Source organism: Pollachius pollachius, assembly GCF_949987615.1.
Source record: "Pollachius pollachius genome assembly, chromosome: 2".
In the NCBI taxonomy this organism is placed as follows: domain Eukaryota; kingdom Metazoa; phylum Chordata; class Actinopteri; order Gadiformes; family Gadidae; genus Pollachius; species Pollachius pollachius.
Genome location: NC_136935.1, coordinates 2906784 through 2926316, shown reverse-complemented (window position 1 = coordinate 2926316; position 19533 = coordinate 2906784). Strand labels below are relative to the sequence as shown.

Here is a 19533-nt window from a genome sequence, read left to right as displayed (position 1 = left end):
TTAGACATATCGTACCACAGTTAAAGCGCACGGAACCCACTGAGTTTAATGTAGCTTATTATTGCCTTCAACTCATTCAAAAACATCGGAAAACAATCACTTCATGTTCTAAACTTTAAACTCAAAAGAAAAAAATGGATTTCAAAACACTTTAATTAAATAACATCGTCAATTGTCTTCCAACTTGCAAATATGGCAGTTGGCCCTCCAGCATAAGGGACTGACTGTGTCGAGAATATCAAGTTTGAGGAAAAAAGGCTTTTTAATCAAAAGGTCTCATATTGAACTTCAATTTAATTATAATTTGACCTAACCAATCTTACTTAACATCCAAGTGCACTTCAAATGTAAGACACTGCACCACTCAGAAGCCCCTACACATAACCTTCAAGTGAAGACACGATAGACGTGGCGGCAGTCGAGCCAAGCTTCTCGTTATGTAAGCTCTCATGTCTCACAGGTCACGGGTTCAAGCCCGACGGCGACCAGTGTAGGTGTGCCAGACTACGTTTGCTCATTTACTCATTAGTTATTAAGCAGACGTTGCCAGAGGAGAGTCCAGTGTAGTGGCGATTGCGTTCGACTCCCAGCAGAAAGGTCAGGTTTGATTCCCTACGTCACCTTATGTTTACACAATAAGCCTTCGGTGAAATCGCTGAACCTGTACTGTATTGTACTATAGTTAATAATAGTAATAAATATAATTATATAGGTAATAATTATAGTTAGTACTAGTAATAACTACAAATATATAGTTAGTAACAGTAATAACTATAGTTAGTAATAGTTATAACTACAAGTATATAGTTAATAACTATAGTTAGTAAAGGTAATAACTATAATTATGTTGGTAAAACTATAGTTAGTAATAGTAATAACTATAAGTATATGGTTAACAACTACAGTTAGTAATAGTAATAACTGCAGTTAGTTATTGTAATAACTACAAGTATATTGGTAATAACTATATTTAATAATAGTAATAACTATTTCTAGTTTCTCCCATTCCTTGCTATATATGTCTTGCCTGCCATGCTCATCAACAGTCTACCATATTTGCAGTTGTGCAAAGCCATCATCTTGATTGTGCCAAGTGCAGAGAGAGGCAGAGAGAGAGAGAGGGACGGGGAGAGAGAGAGAGGGATGGAGAGAGAGAGGGGGAGAGAGAGAGAGGGACGGAGAGGGAGAGACGACATCACACCATGAATATTCATGAGTGAGCATGACATTTCCCCCTGCGTCCTGTTTATGCCAATGACTAATGCGGCGCAGAGACGGGTGCGTACATGTGCACGCGGCTGAACGGCGAGCTCTCGGACCCCGGCGCTGATAGAAAGCCCCTCTGTTCTCCGCAGGTGCGAGCCAAAGCAAATGTTTTGCCTGGGAGATTGAATTATGAAGGAAGAAAGCAAATAGCACTGAGCAATCCCTTCGACTCTTCGTTTGTGGAGGCGGGGCAGGTGGCTTTAAAATGGGACAAACTAAGAACCCATTCAATCTTTAAAGCAATTTGTTTTTTAGTTTTTGGCTCGATCACATTAACGGAAGGAGCAGCTTCTAATACAGATGGTTATTGGATGATAACTGGGCGGACTTAACAACAAAAAACGATTCTGCCCCAAGAGCAGATTTACATAAAGACACTCTTGGAACACTGTATTGTTGGGCTTAGCTTTCTCATTACCACGACCCGTTATTACGCTTAAATTATACAAAAGGATCCCTGATGCTTCAATGTGTGCAGCTTTCTGTTTGTATTTCGGATCTCCGGAGAGAGAAAAAAACCCCACGTTGATTCATGTGGTCATGCCGTATCGAGCAGAACCTCCGACCAAACACCCTGTCTCGTTTTCTCTCCTCCCCCCCCCCTTTCGTTTCAAAGGATGCTTGTTTGACGTGCAGTTCCGCACCAAGAGGGACCGGAAGTTCCGGACCCCGGGGCGGCCCGCCTTCGGCCGCAGCGTTGGCCAGTGCAGCGCCTCCCCCTGCCAGCTGGTCCGCTGCGACCACGGGGGTTCCTGCGTGGACTCGGGGTCCTCGGTGTAGTACGTATCCCCACCCTGGTCCCGGGACAGCAAGCCCTGTGGTCGCCGCGCGAGACGCACGGGTGTCTCGCTGTGTTGTTGTTGTTGTTGTTGTTGTTGTTGTTGTTGTTGGAGGATGCTGTGCCCCCCCCGTTCAGTCTTCACACCGACTCGTTATCACGTGGAGCTGGCAGAACGTGTAGGCATGCTTAGCGATTATGGAAACAACATTTTTTTTATGCATAATATTTTTCCACAATGCTAATGCTCAATTTCTCTTCCACATTACCAAGCTCATTTTCACATTTATATGAATATATATATATATATATATATAGTCATTCTATATGAATTCACAGTAAACACTTTTATATCAGACATTACTGTAACACCTAGCAGCTGGCTTTATGTTACATGATGCTCGTTGCTTATTTGTGTGATTCAGATTCGGTTCTAGCGTTGGGGTTGGGGTTAGGGTTGTTATTGAGAGGGTTTGGTTGGAGGTTCTAGTTTGGGAGTAGCATTAGGGTTCTTATTGGTGGGGTTTGGTTTGAGGTTCTAGTGTTGGGGTTAGGGTTGCTAATGGTGGGGTTTGGTTTGAGGTTCTAGTGTTGGGGTTGGAGTTAGGGTCCCGGTTCTTATTGGTGGGGTTTGGTTTGAGGTTCTAGTGTTGGGTTTGGGGTTAGGGTTGCTAATGGTGGGGTTTGGTTTGAGGTTCTAGTGTTGGGGTTGGAGTTAGGGTCCCGGTTCTTATTGGTGGGGTTTGGTTTGAGGTTCTAGTGTTGGGGTTGGGGTTAGGGTTGCTAATGGTGGGGTTTGGTTTGAGGTTCTAGTGTTGGGGTTGGAGTTAGGGTCCCGGTTCTTATTGGTGGGGTTTGGTTTGAGGTTCTAGTGTTGGGGTTGGAGTTAGGGTCCCGGTTCTTATTGGTGGGGTTTGGTTTGGGGTTCTAGTGTTGGGGTTGGAGTTAGGGTCCCGGTTCTTATTGGTGGGGTTTGGTTTGAGGTTCTAGTGTTGGGGTTGGGGTTAGGGTTGCTAATGGTGGGGTTTGGTTTGAGGTTCTAGTGTTGGGGTTGGGGTTAGGTGCTCATACGGGTTGGGTGGTAGGGTTCACTTTTCTGGGTTCCGGAGTTTGGTTTTAAGGCAACGGTTTCCTGGTTAAAATACTCCCAGAATGCCATCCCCCACATGTTGCTCATCATTACCAACATGACCTCAGCAGAGGCTACCAGAAAGGCTTTTCCTGGCTCTTAGCCACAGTGTGTGTGTGTGTGTGTGTGTGTGTGTGTGTCTGTCTGCTCCACAGTTGCCAGTGTGCGGTGGGATGGAAAGGAGCCCTCTGCTCGGAGAGGCGCTCTGTGTGTGATGTGGAGCACAGACCCCCGCCCCGGTGTGCCCGCGGCTCCACATGCATCCCGCTCCCGAGCGGATACACGTGCCACTGCCCCCTGGGGGCGGCCGGGCTGTACTGCACCGAAGGTCGTCTTGTTTTGCCTCAACAAACTGAGACTCTTTCCCCCGCTACTTTATTAAGCACCAAAAAAAAAAACGAATGCGTGTTATTTTTGTGTGTTTGATGGGTTCTACTGATTGCCTTTTTTTATCTCTTCCCCTAGCGATCGCAATCAGCGACCCATTCTTCAGCGGCAACCAGTCGTCGTGGATGTCGTTCGCCCCGATGAACCTCCGACACAGGACCGTCATAGAGCTGCAATTCCAAACACTGTCACCAGAGGGCGTGCTCGTCTACGTGGCGCAGCGTCTCAGTTCCAAAGCCGGTAGGGAAAATATCACACGCATTCATTTTTTTCTCCCTCGTTTGGATCCGCTGTGTATCAATTAATTAATTAATTAATTAATTAATTAATTAATTAATTGGGATTATGAATCATCCCAACCACAGTTAAGCATATAAATGTGTCGCAGGCCAGTGATATGCATGCGGTACGTTTACCAAGATAAGCAGCCATGTCAGCTTCACTCACCATGACAACCGTTGTTACCATGACCCTAATTTGTCATCAGTGCACCGACCTGGGTTGTTGTCGTTTCTCTCTTCTCGGCGCGCCCCGTCCACAGGGGACTTCCTGTGCGTGTCCTTGGCCGCGGGGCTGGTCGAGCTGCGCTACAACCTGGGGGACGCCACCCGCGTGCTGACGGCCGCGCGGCCGGTGGACCTCGGCGGGCGCACCTGGCACGCCGTGCGTGCGGGGCGGGTCGGGCGCCGCGGCTTCCTGAGCCTGGACGGGAAGGAGGCGCGGCCTCGGGACGGCGACGCCCCCCCGGGCACCATGACCACCCTGGACGTGGCCACGGACGTCTTCGTCGGGGGCGTGTCCGCGCCGAGCCGGGTGGCCCGCGACGCCGCCCGCGACGGGGGCGTCACGGGCTTCACGGGCGGCGTGCGGCAGCTGGTGATCAACGACCGGGAGCTGCCGCTGACGGAGACGGGCGCGCTGGACGGCGTCAACGTGGGCGACTGGGACGGCACGGCGTGCGGCTACAGGGTGTGCCGCAACGGCGGGAGCTGCCGGGCCACGGCGGGGGGGTCCTTCACGTGCGCGTGCCCCCCCGCGTGGACGGGCGCCTTGTGCGAGCGGCCCGTGGCGTGCGAGGACCACCTGTGCCGACGGGGCTCGGTGTGCGCCTCCTCCTCTCACGCCGGCCCCTCCCCCTACGTCTGCCTCTGCCCCCTGGGGTGGCAGGGCCCACGCTGCGACCGGCGCCTCGCGGCCAACGCCACGCTGAGGTTCTCGGGGGACTCGTTCCTGCGCTACTCGGACCCGCGGTCCCCGGCCCGGGACGCCCGTCGCACGCGGGTGTCCCTGGAGTTCGCGGCGGGTGACCCCGACGGCGTGCTGCTGTGGGCGGGCGAGGCGGGGGACGAGGGCGGCGGCGGCGGCGGCGACGACTTCCTGGCCGTCGGGCTGGAGGGCGGACGCCTCAAGGTGGCCGTGAACCTCGGGGAGAGGCTGTCGGACCCCGTCGCCGCGGGCAACGCCACGGCGGCGTGCTGCGGGGCGTGGCGCCGGCTGGCCGTCACCCTGGACGGCACGGAGCTGCGGGTGCACCTGGACGGGGCGGCGGTGGCGTCGGAGGACGTGGACCCCTTCCAGCGCTACCTGGCCTTGAACCACGGGGGGCGCTTTTACTTCGGAGGCTTCGAGCCGCACCGGAGCGTGGCGGCCGTGACTTCCGGGCTGTTCTCCCGGGGGTTTGTGGGAGACCTGAGGAATGTTTACCTGTACGAGGACTCGGAGCCGCTGGCGTTGGTCCAGGACGGCGAAGGTTTCAATGTGCAGGAAGGTGATCAGTAAGCCCCGGTGGTCATGGTGTGATCCAGTTGTCTCGTTCGCCAGCCTTCCGAGTTGCACTGGTGACGTCATTTACGGTCTCGGAGCACTTATAGCGTTCCCGTTCGTCTTTGTGATTGTGTCATGAAATTGGCTAGTCGTTGTTTATTGTTAGCTACATTAGCATCAAACACAGCACAACTTCACGTTGTGTTGCACGCACAGCAAGACCGTACAATGCATCAATTGGTGACCGGAATAAAGTACCAATGTAATCAAGTGTGTAAGAGCATTTAAAATCAACATTAAAATGACCAACTTGGTACAAATACAAAGAAAATAAATCTCTTTGTGGGCGCAGCCATTTTTGTTGAGAGCGTCATCACTGACCTCGGTGTACTCTCTCAGAATTCCGAGGGGGCGTGCCTCCGTGAAATGCCGCAAGAAAGCTGGGAGATTTTCCCACTTGCAACTCGGGAGGGCTGGTGTCCCAGGCATCTGGAACACACCATTATCTGAGGACGTGTGTGTGTGTGCACCACTTTGCATGGTAGTCCGTAGGGTTTATTTATTTAATTTAAATAGCCTTTATATGTCATTGTTGTGTTATCAATAAAAACAAAAGGTAAATATGATCATACAAAAGAAAGATTAGCTTTATTATGAACTGTACATAAACGGTGCAAAAGCACACTGCATTTGTAATGTACACGACAAGCCAAAATGTACAACTTTCTCCTTAGAAATGTTTATAAAATATTTAAGCAACTTTTTAAAATTGAAATTGGAAAAAAAAAAATACAACTGCGGTTGACATTTTTCCGCCCTTTTTTTAGTTGTTACATTCATGCCAAATATTTTTAAGCGTCTGCTGAAAAACAAGCCAAATCATATTCTGCAATTGTGCTGTGGGTTTACACTCCTTTGAACACATGAATAAGAGGGGCTGGAAAAGAAAAACCCTTTACCGTCTGTGTGGTTAGTGTAGACGTCAACAGCCAACATACAAACACATTTTAAAAGAAAGGTACTTTTTTTTAAAAATATGAATGTGTAGAGAAACGCACTTTGAACGCGTCGGTAGAATCCACTGACCCTCGGCGGTCTTATGTTGTCCTCGTACCGGAAAGAACGGTTAAAACGGGGAACGTTTATAAAACAAAAAACACTGGTGTGTGTATATAGAACAAAAAAAAACGGAAATAAAAGCCCCGGACTCATGAGTGGCTGTCCCGGGAGCCGCGGCGTCCGTTCTCGTGGTCCGAGTCCCGCCTGTGTCTGTGGCGCTCCTTGTAGCGTCCCCCGTGCTCGTCGCCGCGGTGACGCTCTTTCCGCCGCTCCTCCGAGTGCCCGCGGTGCCGGCTGCGCTCGCGGTGCCTGTCCTGGTGCCGGCCCTTCTTGTCGCCGCTGTGACCGCGGTGGTCCCGGTGGTCGCGGTGGTCCCGGTGGTCGCGGTCGTCGGCGTGCCGGGGCCTCTCCCAGGGGTCGCTGTAGCGGTCCTCGGGCCGCTTGTGGTCCTTGACGCCGGTGGCGGTGGAGGCGGCCGGCCGGCCGGCCGGCTGGGCGGGGGCGTCCTGCGGCAGCGGGGGGGGCGCGTGGGAGACGGGGGTGCTGAGGAGGAGCGGGTCCGAGTGGTTGTGCTGCGGGGAGGTCTGGTCCTCCTCGCCGCGGCCGTCGGGCCCCCGAAGAGGAGCGCCGGGGGCGACGTCGGGGCCCGGCCCCTGCGGCCCGGCGGGGCGCGCCGTGGGGGCGACCTGAGGCACGCGGGGATCCTTCGTCTTCTCGCCGGGAGAGCTGCTGCCGCTGAAGCCCCCCGCCTCCACCCAGGACGGGGCCCCCGCCTGGGGGAGGGGAGAGACCGCGGGCTGGGAACCTGCGCCGGCCTGGTTCTGACTGTCGGCCTGGTTCTGACTGCTGGCCTGGTTCTGACTGCTGGCCTGGTTCTGACTGCTGGCCTGGTTCTGACCACTGCTGGCCTGGTTCTGACTGCTGGCCTGGTTCTGACCACTGCTGGCCTGGTTCTGACTGCTGGCCTGGTTCTGACCACTGTCGGCCTGGTTCTGACCACTGTCGGCCTGGTTCTGACCACTGTCGGCCTGGTTCTGACCACTGTCGGCCTGGTTCTGACCACTGTCGGCCTGGTTCTGACTGCTGCTCAGCGTGGGAGCGGGCAGCGGCGTCGGGGTGGCGGTGGGCGTCGGGTGCAGCCCGTCATCCCCCGCCGTGTACACGGAGGACTTCTTCAGGATGCCGCTCAGCGGCGCCTTGGGGCTCTCCGTCGCGGGTTTGGCCGGCGGCGATAGAGTTCCCTCTGCGCTTTCCCTCCTGGGGTCGGAGGCGGCGGGGACGTCCTTCCTGTCGGGGGGCGGGGAGGACAGACTGGCGAGGTAGGCTTCGGTGGAGACCCCGGGGGGCTTCTCCCGGAGCGAGACCCCGGGCCCCGACCACGCGGCGACGCCCGTCCCGTGCAGAACGCGCCGAGCCGCCGCCGGTCGGCTGTTCGTGTCCGCCTCGCCGGGCGCCGCCGCCGCCACCGCCTTGGGCTCCCTCTTCCTGATGACGAAGCGGGTGGTGGGACTCTTGGCGGCCGGCTTGGCGGTCCCAGGGTCCTCCAGCGCGGGGGGGGGTTTGGCGCCGAAGTCCGGCAGGGGCGGCAGCTCCCCGCCCCAGCCCAGCAGAACGCCCGGCAGGAAGCGCAGCGGCTTGTAGGACTCGGAGCCGGGCTCGCCCTCCTCCAGCGACGCCTCGTCCCCCACAGGCTCCGCCTCCGGCTCCTCCGCCTTCTCCTCCGCCGCCTTCGGAGCGCCGGCCGGCTTCTCCGCCTCCCGGGGCTTCTTGGTGGGGATCAGGGAGGAGAGGTACTTTTTGGCGGCCACCTCCTCCTCCTCCTCCTCCTCCTCTTCCTCCGCCGGGAGCCGGGTGCTCGCGCCGGGCGCCGGCGGGGGCAGGGTCTCGGGGATGATGGCGGCCGCCTCGTTGGCGTCCACGGGGAGGAAGTCGCGCCGGGCGCGCTGGCGGATGATCAGCCCCAGGAGGAGGTTGGGCCGGTTGGTCTCCAGGCCTGAGAGAGGGGGGGGTGGGGAGTTAGGTCCGGGACCTTTTAGAGATAAAGGCTCGCAATGTTTCACACCAAACCCGACTACCCAATTTTAATCTTTTTTTTTCTATAAATGACAAAAATATATTTATTAAGATTAACATTTTTAATCTTTAAAACTGGTGGCCACAGAGTTTAGCCAAACTCTAAACATTTCAGCGTATGCTGCCATGTTGACATTTTAATCTTCAAAAATAAAAATAAATAAATATATATGTATATATATTTTTTTTTTTTCAATAATCGATTTTCTTTTAAAAAAAATTGATTATTGACCATAAATTCGAATTACGATTAAAAATCGATTAATCGCCCAGCTCTATTGAAACAGCAAGATTTGTTTTGTTTTTTTATGTGTGTTTGCCTGCTTTGGGCCTCGGGGGGTGGGGGTGGTTACCTGGACCGTCGAAGGGCACCAGCTGGTGCGGGACCTTCTCTGCCGCCCCCAGGGGGATGATGTACATGTCCCTGACCTGCTTGAGGTTGTTGGAGACCACGCCAAAGCGCTTGCGGCTGCTGAAGTAAGCGAACAGGAGGGTGTAGGAGATCTCGTCCTCCTCCGTCTCCGGGGAGAAGCGGATGAGGCACACCTCCTGGGAGGGGTCAGACAAAAGGTGGAGGTGGTTTAGCCACAGCCAGAACTACGTTTCTGCCCTGCAAAGTTTTTTATTTTTACTCCACATCACCACCACATGAATCATACCATCAACCCTGGTGCCCATTTTATACAACCGTATAATAATCAATTAATGCAAGTCGTTGTTTCAGCAACGCTACAACCGATGGACAGATAGAGGCTTACAAATGGACCAAACACTTCGGTCTCCTCAGTCCGGCCTCCATTCTGTGCCGCGTTTAGGCTCAGAGCTCGATTTACTCCCCTGTAACCACAAGGAGCACGAATGCGACCACCGCGTCGATTCTCCCCCAGAAGAACAGCCTCACGCCTACGCAGCCACTCACTTTGGTCCCAGTCGCTCGGATCTTGTCAAAGTAGTCCCACACCAGCTGAGGGTTTATCCTGCCGCCCACCTGAACGCTGTCGGGCAGATCCTGTGGTGGAGCAGCGACAACATCAACAACAACAAAGCAGCGAGAGAAAGCAACAGAGCGCATGTAAACGACATGAGGCACTGTGGACTGAATCCACCGGTCAGCCTCCGGATGAGATAGGTGGGCAGAGAGTACCCAGGTGTGTATTAAGATCCCCTCCCACTAGACTCTCTGCGGGCATGTTGAGGCACGGACCGACAGCAGCCTCTGAACCCAACGGCCCCGTTCCTGTCCTCTGGCCCCGGCCCTCGTTACCTCAGTCAGGTGGTCGAGGACGCCGGAGACCGGAAAGGCTCTGGTGACCAGCTTGGCCACGGCGGCCATGTTGACGAAGCCCCTCCACATGCACTGGAGCGTGGACAGGAAGGAGACGCCCTCGTCTTTAGCCGACGCGTAGCTGTAGTTTGACCCGAGGAAATAAAACCAGACGCATACACTGTTTAGTAGAGCTTTAACCAAAGCAGCTGACGGCGAGAAGATACAGCCCCGAGGCGATACGAGGTAAGGGGCTTCCAGAGTATCATGATAGTGAGGTGGCTGGAGTAAAAGTGGCATACGAGTTGCTCGCACAAAACTGGGTTAGCTTTTTGGAGGGGGTATTTCACATGAAGTATGTAAATGTGTATTTCTTTCGATAATAAAAGGTGCATTGAAAGTGTAGTATCACAATGTAATAATCAAAAATGATAGAATTATGACCAGCAAACGTCAGTTAGCAGCTGGTCAACCAATTTTTTTTCGAAGAAAGAAAATTTGCTTTTTCGAAGAAGCAAATGCCACCGAATTGGTGGAAGCCTGGAGCCGTGAGCAAAGGGGTTGGGCAGGGAACACAGGCCTCCTGCTCAGGCCAGACTCGCTTAAGCGAGGCTGGAGACCGTGGGGACTGAACACAGAACCACTGCGGCCGGAGCCACGCCATCCAAGGGATTCTCAACTAGCCTGGGGTAAAGGCTCACCACCATCCATATCAGAAATTCAAGTCACACCAACTTTAGGTTGTGGGGAATGATTAGGAAAGATGTCACACACGTACTCGGATATGTCACACACCGCAGCTCATCAAAACCAGACACGCATTTGCACTTTTTGAAAATATGCATTGAAATGGAGCAGGGGCTTGCATTACTGGACCTTGACTTTACTTTTTTTCCCACTCTCACTAACCCTGGTGAGAAATGAGAGATGTATGAAACACGAGAAAAGCCCATGGCACACTTGGCCTTGGGAGCCACTGCTGCCCTTCCCTACTGAATGAACCCCGCCCCCCACACACACACACACACACACACACACACACACACACACACACACACCGTGCTTCGTAGCCGCTGGACACCGTGTTGCTGAGGCTCGCCTCCAGGTCATCCTCCTTCGTCGTCGTGGCGACCCCCTCCATGGCGGCAGACGGCCTCCTGGCCACCCTCGTGGACACCTTCACCACCTTGGTGGGGGCCTCTTCCACGGGCGGAACCATGCGACCTGATTGGTCGGGGAGGGATGAATGATGTCACGTGATTTAAATAAAGGAGAAAATGAGCGGAAAAAAGAATGAGTGCTATTTGCCGACGGAGCCACAATTTGATCGGCTGACGGATCCATTGCAGCCTGAAAAGTTAACATTTTCTCAACTTCTGACCGCAAGAGACGGCGCCGACGGAACAGACGGACCCACAATGCATTTCGGGATCGCCCCATGCAAAGTCACTGAGATCCGTCAACGGACGGATGCAGTGGGCAAGGGCTGTAATCGTGTCCCCGCATGAGACTGCCGGTCCTCTGACCTTAAAGGGGACATATCATTCCACCAGGTGTGAGTGTGATTAGCCGTTACAAGCCGTTTTCAAAATCTGCTTCTTCTGACGTCACAAGTGGGCGAAGTGGTCCACCTAGATGTGTGATAGGTCAGCTGACCAGTCTACCCAGTGGACTGTAGCAAACGTTGCTCATCTATCCAGCACACATCTAGGTGGACCACTTGGCCCACTCGGGATGTCAGAAGAGGCCTATTTTCAAAATGGCTGCTAATCACGATCACACCCGGTGGGGTAATATGTCACCTTTAAAAACGACCCGACGCAATAACGAAAAGAGCTGTGTGGAATAGAGTCTGAATCCATCGCAACAAGGGAGACGCTTTTAGGACCCGCAGTTGAAAGAGCTTCGGGCAGGGCCGACGCGTGGCTCACCTGTGCAGATCTTGCAGTGGAGGTCGAACAGGTGAGACTTGTGCTGCCCGGTGGTGTCTTTATCCACCTTGGCGCTGCTCTCCGCCTTCAGCTCCAGGGGGAGGAGGTCAGCTGCCAGATCCAGCGCCTTGGTGGGGGAGGGACTCTGGGGGAACCACGGGCCAATCAGAGCAGCCAATGGCAAAGCAACCACACCATAACAAGTAGGGGTGGGGAAGATAATCGCTTCTTCGGTGCATCGCGATTCTGTGTAGAACGATTCCGTCTCGATTCAGATGAGTTAGTAATCGGAAATAAAAAAATATATACCTTTTTTTCTCTATTAAAATATTAAGATACGGTAATTAATCTGTTGATTTCTTTAATGATCATCCCAAAAGTAGGAAGTGATTAGCAAACTCTGAGTAGCAAATTCAGATGTATAGATATATATTTTTGAAAATCCTGCATGGAAATGGCCATAAAGAAAAATCTGCTTCCAGATGCATCAATAATCGTTTTAGAATCGAATCGTTGACGTCGGAATCGAATCGTGAGGTGCCAAGAGATTCCCACCCCTAATAAAAACTGATCAATTATTATTATTATTATTAATAACAAGATAGGGTGACGAGAATAGGGTAGCAACGATAGCACAGCAACAAGCTAAGTCCATGAGACACAAAAAATATATATGTTTCATCTACCTCATGTGTGTGCTATCATATAAATATTCAACTATATTTATGTAACTTAAGTATGCTACTTGTGCTGCATTGTCGTCTTTGTCTTTTTTGGGATACACTCTGAACGACCACCTGCACCTTAAAGGTTGTGTCAGCGATGTTAGGAGCGTCACTTCTGTTGGTATTTGAAGCGAGATCCCAAACAAACAGAGCCAGCTCGCCCCTCCCTTCCGTGTTTCGTGCATCCAGTAAAAAACATCACGACCGCTGCGCAAAACCCCACAACACCCACGCCTTGTCGTTGATTGGTTGGAATACTATTTTGGTTTCGAGTGGTTTGCAGTACCATTTGTTTTTTGTGTGCGGCCTCGGAGCGTAGGCTGTCTACAGAGACGCGTTTTATTGACGGCCTGCTTATGAGGCAGGCCAGATGATTGTGATCATTTATGTGTCGGACTAGAATCGCTGATGCAACCTTTATCGTGGGGAAAACAAGTTGAATGAGACATACCTCGGGCACCTCGGCTGTCTTCGCCGGCTCCTCGCTCTCGATCTCGATCTCTCCCTTGTGGGTGATCTTGGTGATTGGCCGCCTCTCCGCCTCGCGCTGATCCTTCTCAATCATCTCGATGGCCTGGGGGGAAAGACCTGAGCCGTCACAACACAATCCGTGCACCCCTCGACACCACAAACGTACACGGCATCTGCGGCTTCTGTCAAATTGAGACGGTTTAAGTCGAGGCTGAGTCCCGACCAAGTGCGCTGTCGTTTTCCATCCATGATTTCCTCCTAAATGCTCTTCCTTTGAACGGTGAAACGTTGTTTACTCACGTGGCGGTTCTCTCTCTGCCGCCAAGCGGCCAGCTCTTTAGAGGCCAGCTCTTCAGGACTCATGCGACTCAGATTAGCAGGAGAGATGTCCCCTTTCAAAACCCTCCGAAACAGCACCTGCAAACACAATGGTACAGAAGTGGGGATGTGTTAGCAGGGATGCACACATCACCGTATGATTGATCCATTTCTAAAAAGGGTAAATGGACCGCGCTTTCAGATCTGAGGCCACTCAAATGCCCCACTACCGTTATTGCCTCGCAGTCACCCATTCATACACACACGGCGGTGTCAGCCGTGCAAGGCAACAGCGCCTTTCTATTCACTCAATGGAAAAGTGCATGGACTGGCGCGGTCGCATTGCTTGGCTTGCAGCTTTAGCAGAGGAGATTACATCATTCGTTCTCATAGTTTCGCATTCACATCCTCGATAAGCAAATGGGCGTCCTTGAGCAAGGCATCTTGCTCAGGGACGCCCACAGGTTCGAACTGCAGCCATTAAAACCCTTAACTCACGTTGTTCTTGGAGTCTCTGAGGTTGAACATCAGGCTCCTGTACTTGCTCTTGTACTTGCTGTGGGTGTCTTTGTACAAATGAAAGAGCTCCCTCTCCGTCTTCCGGGCCACCTCGGAGGCCCGCTCCGCCGCCATCTTCAGGTCCGACTCCTTGAGCCTGAGGAGAAACACAGGACTTCTTTCACGGCCGTTTCAAGGAATTTGGGGGCCCCAAGCAAGACTTCCGAGCCGGGAATTTGGGGACCCCAAGTAAGACCTCCCAGCGCAGGGGGGGGGGGGGGGGGGGGGGGGGGGGGGGGGGGGTGTACTACTGTGAGAGTTTAAATGCGCGCTATCAATTAATCGTCTGTCCCCTCCCTTGTCCGTTCCATTTGGGAACTTGTTTGGTGAACGTGTTTTATTTCGCTTGTTTCATATAATTGAATTAATTAAGACAAAACTCAACACATTTGCCGCCCTAGGACTAGGTCGCCTGTGCCGATCGCCGATCACTTTGTCGTTGCATTTTATTCAAAACCAGTCGTTGTCTTCCAAGCAATTGCTTGGTTTGCTTGCCTTCTCGCGACGGGCCTGCCCTTTCTATTTGACATGTCTCCCAAGAGCTAGGTGCTTGCTGAAGTGGCATCTTATCAAAACGTGGCGGCTCACCGTTGCAAGAGGATTTCCGTCAGAGAGTCTCGCACACTTCTTCGGATTTCTTCGACAGAGGCGGGTTTCTTCGGAGCCGAGGAGGAGCCCTTGTGTTTTGGGTGACCTTCAAAAACGCAGAATGGGCGTCAGATATATTGCTTTTTCAAAGCCTTAGTGGGAAACTTCTGACAACCTCTGCATAAAAACATGAACATACCCGTTTTGTGCGTAGACTCTTTTACCTCTGTGGACTGTCTTCGATCAGACTCCTGTGTAGGAATTAAAAAGAATGACTTATCTTTGCACAAATCCATTTTGAAATGACACCTAACATCATAAAGAGCAGACCTTGTCTTAAAGCCAAAGAAAAAAAATCAGGTGAAGCATGTGATGTCAGGTGAGAAACAAGTAACCGTCTACATTCTACCCAGCGGGTGTTTGGTTAACCGAACACCCGCTGGTTAACCAAACACCCGTCCCTGCTCAAAGCGCAAATCCCAAGAAAAACAAAAGAGGCAACAGACAACCAACCCGTGCGCAGTGGTAATAGTTGCCATGACAATAACAGAGGCTGTATAAGCTGGAGCCGACAAGGGCCAACCTCGGCACGACTTTCCCACTCACACGGATTAGACCCCTGATATTGTTCTTCGGAGGAGACACCCGGCGGCGCCCGCTTACCTTCTTCATGGGTCGGAGGGCCCCGGACGCCAGGGCCTGCGTCGGGCCGGGGCCTTGCCTGGGCCTGGCGGGCGGGGTGTGGCCCAGGGCCTCGGGCGCCGGCGCCGACTCCGCCTCGGGCGGCGGGCGTTTGTCGGTGCTCTGGACCTCGGGCTCGGCCTTCACGCTCTCGTCGGCGCAGCACTTGAGGCACACGTACATCTGGTCCTCCTCCTCCATCTCCTGCACTTTGGCCAGGTCCAGGCCCACGCAGTCGCCGTGGAACCAGTCGTCGCAGCGCCCGCAGCCCACCATGAACCTTGGTGTGGGGGGGGGGGAGGGAGTTTAAGATTATCTGTGCTCGTATCGGTGGACCGCCGCCAAATGGAGGTTAGTGTTACACCGGGGGATTACCGCACACTCTGTGTTGAGGGAAACTGGAATCGTATCGCATTCCATCATTGCAATTTACACGAACGCAGCCCTATATTAACCCCCATCCAAACCGCGGCCAATCCCCGCCCGCTCTCCCTGTGGTGCACGGTCTCTCTACAGGAGAGGTGTGTTGCCAAGTGGAAAGCAGAGGCCAGGATGTACCAACAACAACAACAACAACAACGCACGACGGCCTTCCGGAATAAAACAAAGAACAAAGCGGCTTTCAGGGGGGGGGGGGTCCTCTCCGGCGTCCGACAGCTCTACTCACATGTTGCCGTGGTGCTTCTTGCACAGACCGCAGCTGTTGGTTCCGTCCCAGGCGCTCTCCGCCGGCGGCTCGTCGGCCGCGTCCTTCTTGGCGGCGGCGGCCGGCGCGTTGTCCGGCACAAACAGCGGCGGCTCCTCCGTGGACGGGGTCCGGGGGGTCCGGCTCTTCTGCCGCTGGAGGAGCTTGTCGGGCCTCTTGCCCTTGGCCCTCTCCGGCCCCGCGTCCTCCGGGGGTCTGGAGGACGGCCCCGGGGACCCCAGCGACGGCGGGGGGCGTTCGTGCTTTGGGTTGTGCGTGTTGAGGGTGTTTTTGGGGGCGCTGTGCGGGGGGTCCGCGGGGCCGTCACACGACGGTGTCTTCCTCACCGGAGCGGCGCTGGAGGGGCCGGGGGACTTGGGCTTGGGGTTGACGGGTTTCCCGGTCTGGACCTTTAGGACTTTGGAGGCGTGCTCAGGGTGGGCAATCTCTCCGGGCCTTTTCAGTGACACCACTCCCTTCTTGGGAGGTTTGGCGGTGGGCGGGACGTCGTCTCTCTGGGGGGGCTTAGTGGGAGAGCTCGGGGGAGCGTTCGGCCCTTGAACCTGGCTCTTTGGTCTGCGGGAAACCAAGCTCTTGTTCTTAACCGTGGGCAGCCTGGGTTTAGGTTTAAACATCGCTTTGGCGAAAAGCTTTAGCTTGTCAGTAGAGCCGGTGGTGTTGTTCGGAAGGTTTTCAGTCGGCTTGACGGCATCTTTCCCCTTAGCGGAAGGCGCCTGCTTGGCGGAGTCGCTCCCAATGTCCACTTTGGTCTCTTCTGAGCAGGACTTTGGCGCGGGGGCGCCGTTGGTGGCCTGAACGTCGTTGGGGTTCACGTACGGGCCCAGTCCGAGCGCTCCTTCGACGGCCCCCGAGCCAATCCGGTTCTCCGCGGTCTGATTTGGAGCCGTGACGTTACTCGGCACAGTGGCGTCGTCTTCCTTGGTGTCCGCGGCGACGGCCCCGTCACCACCGGAGGTCAAACCCTCCTGAAGGCTCACCGGCTGGCCGGCGGCGGCGGCGCCCACGGTGCCGTACGAGGGCCCCGGGAGCAGCTCGATCCTGAAGCCTCCCACCGTGACGGTCAGCCTCCGCAGCACCACCACGGGGCTCAGCCACAGCCCCGCGTCGAGCTCCTGGACGTGGACGCGGCCCCCAAGGCACAGCTCCTTCTTCAGCTGGGGGCCCTGCACGCCCTTCTCGATCAGAAACGAAGTCAGCTGCCGGTTGGTCGGTTTTTTGCGGGGCCGTCCGCGGGGTTTCGAGTTGACGGGTGAAGCGGTCGGATTGGTTGAGGTCTTGGGGGCGACCGTTGCTGTTGGACAATAAAGGATTGAACATTAGCACACTTCAATGATGTTATGCTTGGTTATGTAATAGGAACGTTGTTAAACGCTTTTAACTTACCAGAGGGTGTTACGCGTGGATGCTTCCGGGGCCGTCCGACAGGACGTGGGACTGGGGCAGCCGGTGGACTTGGCAACTTCCCACTGAGGCCATCGAGACCTGAGGTGGCAAATATAGAGTAAATGCATGAACTTTCGTGAATTTGATTACAAACCTGAAACAGAAGCCAAGTTTTTCCGGCAACATTTGGCTGTCGACAACGGTCGACATGTTGTTTAAGATCTCGACCCAATTGATTCCTGCAGCTGTGATTCAAAACTCTCAAACTCAGGTTGCAACAGGTAGTAACTTGATCTATATATGTACTATAAAGTTAATCTGCATACAAAGCATAAGGAACAATAATAAAAATGCAACGGGAATAGGCTATTCTTTATTGGCTCTGTGACACCAAAATCTATCAGTACAGAGTATCAGTACAGTTTAATGGTGGCTTTTAGCTGAAATGGCACAATTTCTTTATATGTATATATATATTATTATTATTATTTTTTTACATATTAGTGTAGTCCTTTTTAGTTCTTAAACATTGCCATTCCGTACATACCTGTAGCACCAGCAATCAAAAAATTGCCCTCATCATTTTCCAACGGATTAAACTGAGAGCTTTCCGATCCAAACATTGGATCTTTGTCACTCAACATGTTCGTCAGTGAATCTTCCAGCAGGATACCGGTTCCAAACTCATTTCTTGCTTCACATTCCAGATTTTGTCCAGTCCCCAGAGAGTCCAACTGGTCACTGGGAATCAAATGATTCAAAGTCTCCACAGTATCCATGAATGCTGTTCCCCTCTTGACCGCCTGCGTGAAACGGGGGAGCACAGGTGTCACACTCCCTTATAGACAGGGAGGTCCCCAAAACAACTGTACTACTACCATATTTGATGTAATCACGTTTAAGTACAGTGGTATAAGAGCCTGCATTAGTACATTCAAACATGTTCCACATATAGGCCTAATATTCGATACAAACCTAACTACCAATGGACTAACTTATATAAATTAAAACATGAATAAGGGTTAAATGGACGCACGGGTGTTAGCAGTAGCATTGGTAACACCTGCCCAGTAACCTTGGTACGAATACCTGCTACGTGTTTCTATGTATAGATTATATTAGAAATGATAACCCTTTTTAATATCCAATATTCCTGAGGAGGCAGTACAATACCAAAGAGAGACTGCCTTTTTTAAATCTGAAATGCTACAAATGCTGTGAATTCATCAGTAAATGACTGAGCTGCCATGGTTTAAAGTGACACGAGTGGGAAAGAGCCAAGGCGCTAGCATGCTAACACGTTTGCACGTCGCTCCATTGGGCGCACTGTTGAATGAAGAAAACAAGGGTCGTAGTATTGCATTTAATAGCGATAACGATACACTCTTCGACATTGCACGTCTACGGGCAGCTGGGGTCGTCCTCTTTTTACCGGCATGCTATTGGTTTCCCCGTAATCCCACTTTGTCGATTATTCAAAGTCTTCTAAAGAGAGTGGACTGTTGAGACTCATTGACATAAAGTTGCTCATGCATCACAATCGTTGATGCAAAGAGTGTCACACGGGCGGTCTGTAGTAGTGCGATATTGTGGAGTTTATCGGCCTGTCATGCAATCAGAAGAGACATATATGTTCACGAATGGGGCACTCCGTGGAGGGAATTAAGAGGGCACAACGTCTTCGCAGTGGTTTGCGGCTAGCTAACCCTTCCACGAAGTGACCACCGATCGGTCAGATAATCCTCTACAGGCCACAGATAGAACTAAAGTATACCACTGGTGTACACGTAGTGGGATAAAAAACACACAATCAAAACAGAGTGTATGCTCTGTACCCTCTTGTGGCAACAGAGCATACAGTGAGCTGTGTACAGCGGGCTAGCCCGAGAGTGGCTAACAACAGTTAGCTCCCACGCCAGCATGGAAGCGACCACTACTCCCGACCGCGTCGCCTTAACGTCGCTGTTACCCCCGGGCCCGTGGATCTAGATGCCCTGCTCATCGAGTGACCCGTGTGGGTGGACACATCGCTCGTTTGGACGTAAAAGCCAAGTCCCCCAAAGGATTCTAGCGAGCTAGAGACGGGTTAGCAGAGGCCTACCAAGTTTGTTTGGATTCTCGCTAGCAGCTAGCTGGGATTAGCTAGGATCACGCCCCCCCCCCTTAAACAACATTTAGGGGTCCCCCGATGGCGGAACATAGATGAACGCACGAAGCTGTTGGGTATCGTGGCCCGCATGTCACTTACTGTTGTGGTGTAACATAGCAGGATTTTTCGTCGATTACAGCGGTGGTCAAAGTGCCCAGGCAGCCTGTAACTTCCTCGAAGTCATACGTCCAGCCTGGCCGCTGTTACTGCTGCGAAGCCCCGCGAGTCCTGTCAACCAACAGCCCGTGTCACGTGGCTCGTATTTACAGTAAGGTTACAGGGTCGCCTGTAACCTGGGGTGTG

General features: G+C 53.1%; 2 protein-coding genes across 2 annotated transcripts in view; one reads left to right on the top strand and one right to left on the bottom strand.

Moving 5' to 3' along the window:
* The window catches only part of eys (eyes shut homolog), a gene marked incomplete at both ends in the record, with an annotated part of 123047 nt that extends 117708 nt beyond the window's left edge, over positions 1-5339 (top strand). Inside the window, 4 exons of the mRNA XM_079729026.1 lie at positions 1883-2045; positions 3329-3501; positions 3639-3800; positions 4102-5339. Of these exons, the coding sequence (XP_079585152.1) occupies positions 1883-2045; positions 3329-3501; positions 3639-3800; positions 4102-5339 (1736 nt within the window). The remainder of the gene's footprint in view (positions 1-1882; positions 2046-3328; positions 3502-3638; positions 3801-4101) is intronic.
* Positions 5340-5987: 648 nt separating this feature from the next.
* phf3 (PHD finger protein 3) lies at positions 5988-19466 on the bottom strand. Its single transcript, XM_079730572.1, has 16 exons — positions 19330-19466; positions 17629-17884; positions 17082-17180; positions 15660-16989; positions 14975-15272; positions 14511-14562; positions 14312-14417; positions 13664-13820; positions 13148-13264; positions 12828-12950; positions 11652-11796; positions 10779-10944; positions 9721-9862; positions 9376-9465; positions 8810-9005; positions 5988-8376 (listed from the first exon to the last, which is right to left on the bottom strand). Exons 2-16 carry the CDS (start codon positions 17858-17860, stop codon positions 6533-6535), a joined length of 5097 nt encoding a protein of 1698 aa, XP_079586698.1. The 5' UTR covers positions 17861-17884; positions 19330-19466; the 3' UTR covers positions 5988-6532.
* Between the last annotated feature and the right edge of the window lie 67 nt (positions 19467-19533).